The 6492-nt window shown below is 46.0% G+C and overlaps 2 protein-coding genes across 2 annotated transcripts; both read right to left on the reverse strand.

Annotated features, from left to right (window-relative positions):
• Positions 1-2181: 2181 nt before the first annotated feature.
• Aud_002312 (phosphatidylserine decarboxylase) lies at positions 2182-3393 on the reverse strand (the record flags this gene model as incomplete). The annotated part of the gene is made up of 1 exon (XM_043296311.1): positions 2182-3393. The coding sequence occupies one exon, from the start codon at positions 3391-3393 to the stop codon at positions 2182-2184; it is 1212 nt and encodes a 403-aa protein (XP_043152246.1).
• A 409-nt stretch (positions 3394-3802) lies between these two features.
• Aud_002313 (uncharacterized protein) lies at positions 3803-4627 on the reverse strand (the record flags this gene model as incomplete). The annotated part of the gene is made up of 2 exons (XM_043296312.1): positions 3803-4149; positions 4204-4627. The coding sequence occupies 2 exons, from the start codon at positions 4625-4627 to the stop codon at positions 3803-3805; spliced, it is 771 nt and encodes a 256-aa protein (XP_043152247.1).
• Positions 4628-6492: the final 1865 nt, after the last annotated feature.

The following is a 6492-nucleotide window of genomic DNA, read 5'->3' on the forward strand; positions in this document are numbered from 1 at the left end:
GTGCATGGGTTAAGCGCAGCATGGAGGAACACCAGGAAACTCAGGGCAAAGCTTCCATTGATGACGGGGCAGGCCCAAGTGCGTGGGCTAAGCGTAGCATGGAGGAGCACTAGAAGGGAGGCAAAACTTCCATTGATGACGGGGCGAAGCCATATTTCTGGGATAAGCGTGGCGCATAGCACATTAACAAAGGCAACACCCCTATGGATACAGACCTCTAACCTGTATCTGGGAAGCCCAACCTAGCTATGTGCATGTGCCTGTCCAACCAAGGTTATGACACAGACACCATGCTGTCCACTTGCGGGAGACACTTTTCGGGAAGATTGATGCCATTTGCCCATGTTAGTGGTATTCGGCTTTTGGTTTAATTTGTATGTTGAAATTATTGTACAACTGGGCACAGCATATGACAGGAGATTTGCTTGGTTGTTCAATGCTGATAGCACCATAGGCAATGGATTGCTTCGCTACGCAACGAAGACGAACATGACACCATAGGAAGGAACTTTTTTGATTATGGGGTACTTATTGATTATTCCATTGAAGTCTCCTGAGTACTGTGGGAATTATGTTGGAGCAAAGTGCATGTTATATACATGAATTTACTGTTACTTAAAATATGGATAGTCCTCACAGCCCAGAATGCTAATACTAAATACAATGCAGTCATAGTCATGAGTCCAGGACAGCCTGGCGCAGATTGCACCAGCTGCTGATCTGCCGACACTAGAGGCTTGGCAACAGGCGATCTATAATAAGGTTGAGCTTCATCGAACTGACAACTATCTTATTTTCAATGCAATAGGCAGAGTCGAGCGGTCGTGGTTCTGATGATGGGGCTTATCTATAGGATGCAGGGCTCAGAAGTGCACTTCACTATTGCAGGGACTGACTCTTGTCTAGTTTCCTGACATCTGCAAAGCTCCTCAAATAGTTATCTTTATTTTTTGGATGTGATTTATGTGAGGTTCCGTTGGACTCAAATACACCGCAAATAATCTAGGAGTTTGGCGCTTACCTTACCAATTAATGTTGCCTTAAATGATGTTAGTGATACAGCTGACTTGATCATATGTTCCCTGATTCATAACTGTATTCCATGTTACTTCTATAATAAAGTATAAGGAGGAAGCTGGTAAAAGCATGAAGATTGAAGTCTAGTCGGTGCAGTACTGCAGCAAGACTTCATCACATTTCCTTTCTCTACTGCAATATCCATGCACAATCCATTGGGCATGTTTTTTGATGAAGACTCTTGCCTTGAGATTCTGCTGATTTTTACATACTCTGACAGTACGAACACCTCGATATTGATCAGATAATAGAATGCCCCGGGCAATGATCTGCTTACAATAACCTAGGAAGCACCCAAATATTGCCAAACAAGAACATTGTGATTGGATGGGGCAGCAAGCCTTCCATTTTGGAGCATACCGAGGACGGCACTGCAATATTCTTTGCTACACTAATATCCCTAGATGCACAGAATTACCGTGCATAAGTCTAACTGGACTGCAAAGCCAAGCGACCCTCCTGTCCTTCGGTCATACAGCGCATTCACAAACTCAGCAACCGCCTTCTCGGTAAGCTGGAATGGAGCCACGGATGTCAAATGGTGGAGAATCCATGCCACATCCCCTGAGCGCGATGAATTCATGCCTTTAGATGTACTCTACAGTCAGGGCTTTGAGACTACGTATGCTAGCTCTAGCTACCACCCTCGGTCTTTTACAGAGGCCATTGCAGCAGACGGATCGAGTTTAGCATACTCATCAGTTGTGGATACATCTTCGAGCTTACATGGGAGAGACTAGGGGTCTAGGACGGTCAGCCGGCGGGTCAGTATTTGAAAGATCAGAGTCGCGTATGTAAATATATGGTGATGGACTTCGGTTTAGGTGTATCACCCGAATCCCCTCATAGTTATCCCAAGGACATCTTATTGTATATGAGCAGATACTTATTATTCAGCATCAGAATTCATGGACTTTAAACATGGACAGCTTCGCAGTAATCCAAGGTCGTACAGGGGATGGTGATGCTGCTGGAAATCCTACCTATGCGAATCCTATTAACTGTTGGCAGAGCGGGCATCTATGTGTGAGTTGGTAAGCCACGTCTATGTAGTGCATTTGGACCGAGAACATAGATGTGAAGGTCCTAAAGAACGAACTCAAATTAAGGACACTTGCAATAACCTATTTCCATGCCCATCCTATAATGCTGTCCCCGTACCATAGTAATGTCAACCTTCAGCCTTTCCTCAAAGATCAGAACAACATCCGAACCCCCAAATTGAAAATACGCCAGCTCTTCACCTTTATGCAGTTGTGCGCCAACATCTGCAGTGAGGATGACTGATGACACCATGGCCATACCGACAGGCAACACGGCAACGAGACCAGCGCCTGTATCCAGCACAATCAGTCCTCTTGCTTGGCAAAACTGGTAACCTGTCTCGTTGCGAACACTAAGCACTGCGCCGGCTGTGTCACCGAATATGTTCGTTTGTGCGGCTGTAGCGTAGACTTGCATATAGTTTCGACCGACAATTGTTCGAGCCTCCAAGACTGTTCCGCTTACAGGTGCATGTACTCGGTGATAGTCGTTCACGTCTAGGAAGCCATGCAACCATTTCCCATTGGCGAAACGCTCCTTGTAGAACGAGTCATCGAGCAGTTCGGCGATCCGCCACTTGAGTCCTTTCGTGGTCACGGAGGAATCCGCTGAGACGGGATGAAGTTCTTCAAACGCGAAGTCGGCGGGACATGTCAGAACTGCGTTGTCTCCAATGGCAGCAATGGGGCGTCGGCCAGGCTTGACGTTGCGGCAAAAGAACTCGTTAAACGTCCTCCATCCTCCGCGAGGCTCGATGTAGTCTTCTATATTGTACGCAGGGCTCGCCCTGAACGTGTCCAGTGACGCTGCGGAAGCAGGCGAATCCATAAATGTCCCAATACCTTTACTGAATTCCACCATCCAGTCCGAGAGCCAGGTGAGTTTGTCATGTTGGTAGTTTTCTTCCGGCTCAGATGATGGCCGAGTCGGGCCCTGATAAGCGGCGACAGAGGGCTGGTCAAGAACATACCACACCTTACATATCCGAGAGAGGATGTCCTTGGGTTGTGCAGCTTCACTTGGTATCCAATGAAGCTGGTCGTTGATAAATCGAAAGTAATCTTCTAGGCATTGAATGTCCTGCATCTCAGCTGTATTGTGTGAACGAGCTGTGGTGATTGCGACTTCAAAATCGTCCCTCCGTTTCGAATCTGACATAATCCATTCTCTCAAATCCCTGACAATATTTGAATAGTCATCTTCGATATAGGAGGAACCTTGGGTTGGGCCTAGAAAGGAGGATGTAACTTTTGCAAATAGGCCTGTGAACATGGTTCTTCAAAGTAGTATTTTCAATCGGTGGCCTGAGTTGCTCCTCCCGTGGGGACTTTAACTGTTATATATTCTCATAAGTCATTGTGGGTCGCTTGGTCTGATTCGGCGTCAATGTATTCGATGGCTGGCTGATTCTTACCTTATGATGACTCTTAAGCTACGGTCGTGCCGAGCGCTGGCAGTCCAATATAAGTCTATATATGCCTGCTTCGAGAATAAGCTAGACTGCGTCGAGTCTAGTTAGCTGCATCAGGACAGCTTCGGATTATGTTCACCAAAGTTGACAATGTAAAACTATTTCAGAGGCTTAACTGTTACTCTCGGCTCTGGCAGTCGTCATTCTCACACACGATAGCCTAGTAATTCAATCTATATGAACCACTGAAAAGGGGAATGCTGGTAGGAGCTACAGCCTGCTCAACATGCTACTCATGAATTCATTCCAAGGTGGGTTTGTCTCCCCAGGGACAAACTTGCCATGGGGAGGTCGCCACATTGGCCAAAATCGCAGAGGTTGCATTTTCTCCTCCATATCGTTCCATTCGTCGTCTGGTTTTTCAGTTTGTGGCTCTACCGTGTGCTTACGGAAGGGAATAAAGCCGTGCCTCATGTAAATCGGAACACCCATGGCCACCACGGATTCAAGCCACGCTTCTATTTCGAGTTCATCTGCCCGGCGACATGCATCAGCGAGAAGCCTGTCGGCAACTCCTTGTTGTCGATATTCAGGGAGGACAAAGCCAATATATAGGTCTATGAATTTGTTAATTGCAGACTTTCCAGACTCTCACTCAGCGCAGAACTTACAGACATGCGGCCTCTGCATGAATTTCTCATGCGGGGCCGTAAATATGCGCAGGCACTCATCGATATACTTCCGTCGGCTACCGGCAGAATACCAGAAGGCAGATTTATGCCTGTCATCGTCCTTGTGAGCAGGTGGGCTCTTCTTGTGGACCTTCATCAACAAGCCGCCGACGATTTTGTTGTTCTTCTCTGTGTCAATAGCCTTAACCCACACCACGTCTGGATCATCGCGAGACCACTGGCGTTGCAGCTCGACCAGATTCCGGAAGGCTGTTTGTTTTTGTGCCGCAGATTCATGGCCAAATATGGGATAGAAAAATCTGAAGATTGATTGTTGGGGATGCTCGAAGCTCGCTACCTCGCAAGCAACTAATTCCTCGAATTCGTCCGCGTCATGATGGACTTCGGACAATTGGAAGCGCATCGTCTCAGTTGATTTTTGTGTTATTTGTCAGTTGCTGAGAGAGGAAATCGAAAAATCTACAGTCTGTCGGCTGATAGGTTTTGTGGATCTTAATATACATTTTTCAGACATCACCACTCCCTAAATAACCTACATTAGGCTGTGTAGTAAATCTAATATTATCTGCACAACACGTGCACGAGATTGATTGGTAGATAGGTCAGCAAGAAGTAAGCACACCATGTAGCTATACCCACGTCTTCAATAAGCGCTCTTACTGTAGAGGTGTTTCGGCTGAGCCAGCACTCAGCAGTACCCACACCTCAGCGCGACTGGTCTGAGTCAGATTTCATCGACCTTTCCGCTCATAGGAGAGCGTACTGGGCGTAAGCAGGAGTCTCCTCCCTTAGCTTGCTAGTACTACCCAGTTATGGCTAGGATTGCATTTCGGATGTGCAACATATGCAGTCCACACCACTGGTCATTGGCACCTGTGGGGGGATGTGTCAGCACTTGTGGAATTTTAGGGCATTAAAAGCCGACAACACCGCAGGAAACACAGCAGACGACAAAGATGTCAACTATTGGTCTCTTTTGTTTGTCCCTGCGTTTTATTCTCGGTCGCCATACAACCTTATTGGTGGAACTCTATATAACCTGTACTTAAGCTTACTATCATACCATCCATTGTGAAGGTGGAAGCTGGAAGCTGGAAGATCTGGGCCAGCCCATTAAAATAATTGTGGGCTGTTAGGCCAACTGCCATTCAAGACATAGAGCAATCAGCAATGATTAGGACAGATAAATAAACATATTACCAGGCGGGCCAGGAGAGTATAGAACAGTCACTGAGGTGGAAGAGGAGATTCTCCCAGAGGACAAGGTCCGAAAGAGAGGAGTCTCAAAGAAGAAACCAGAGTCTTACTTTAAGCATAACTCCAACCAGGAAAGCATTGGAAACATGGTTCAAAATAATGGAATGTCCATCCTCGCAGTATCTGGTGCATTTAATAGCTGTTCAGCCAGACATGCAGATTTTGATTTTTACGTTCCACTCTCAAATAGCATAACTCCTTTCTGCAGCCGAGTCTCGAGGCCGCATGAACCAGCATATGATGCCTTCAACAATCCATTATACCCAACCCGCTTTTGTTTCTCTTTCTCAGACTGTTTCACGACCACCTCGTCGGAAAAAGGCTACACCCATGGTAAAACTACCATCACTATAAAGCCAATGAATTATTAATTAGGTGGATTGGGTTCCATGCACGATATGAATTATCATTAGATCCTTCCCAGCCTCATTGCTGCATTTATCTGACGGTACAAAAGGATGAGTTAGGAGAAAATATCTGCTGTAGCTGGAAGTACTGATTCTCATGCCTAGTCCTTCAACATATTAAGCATCGATATTTTCAGTACTCCAAATCTCACTTAAACTAATAAGTACTTTATGAATATCACCAGGCTTTATTCAACCTGCTAATGCACGTCAGCTTATTATGTGCTCAATTTCTACCTGAAGTGAAAAAGGAGGAACCCAAACGAAATAAAAATAAAAGTAAAATAAAGTACAATTCACAGAAAAAGGGAAGAGCCCGCATCCCACTCCGCACCACATGATTGATGTCAAACTGCCACCTGCCTATATATGATATCCGGACGGCTTGCCCAGGAAGGACGGCGAATATCTCCTGCTAATGATGCTGAGGTATGCTAATTGACGAGTGACAGGTGGCACATTTGCTGGCTAACATTTTAGTACGACATAAGACAGACTGCAGAGGTTGAAAAGACACCAAATCCTGAACCCTGTTGCATAAATGGATTCCCCAGATGACAGGTGGACGGCTTTCTACAACCCTGAACAGGATGACGAAGGAACC

The sequence above is a fragment of the Aspergillus udagawae genome (genome assembly GCF_001078395.1).
Source record: "Aspergillus udagawae IFM 46973 DNA, scaffold_13, whole genome shotgun sequence".
Taxonomy (NCBI): domain Eukaryota; kingdom Fungi; phylum Ascomycota; class Eurotiomycetes; order Eurotiales; family Aspergillaceae; genus Aspergillus; species Aspergillus udagawae.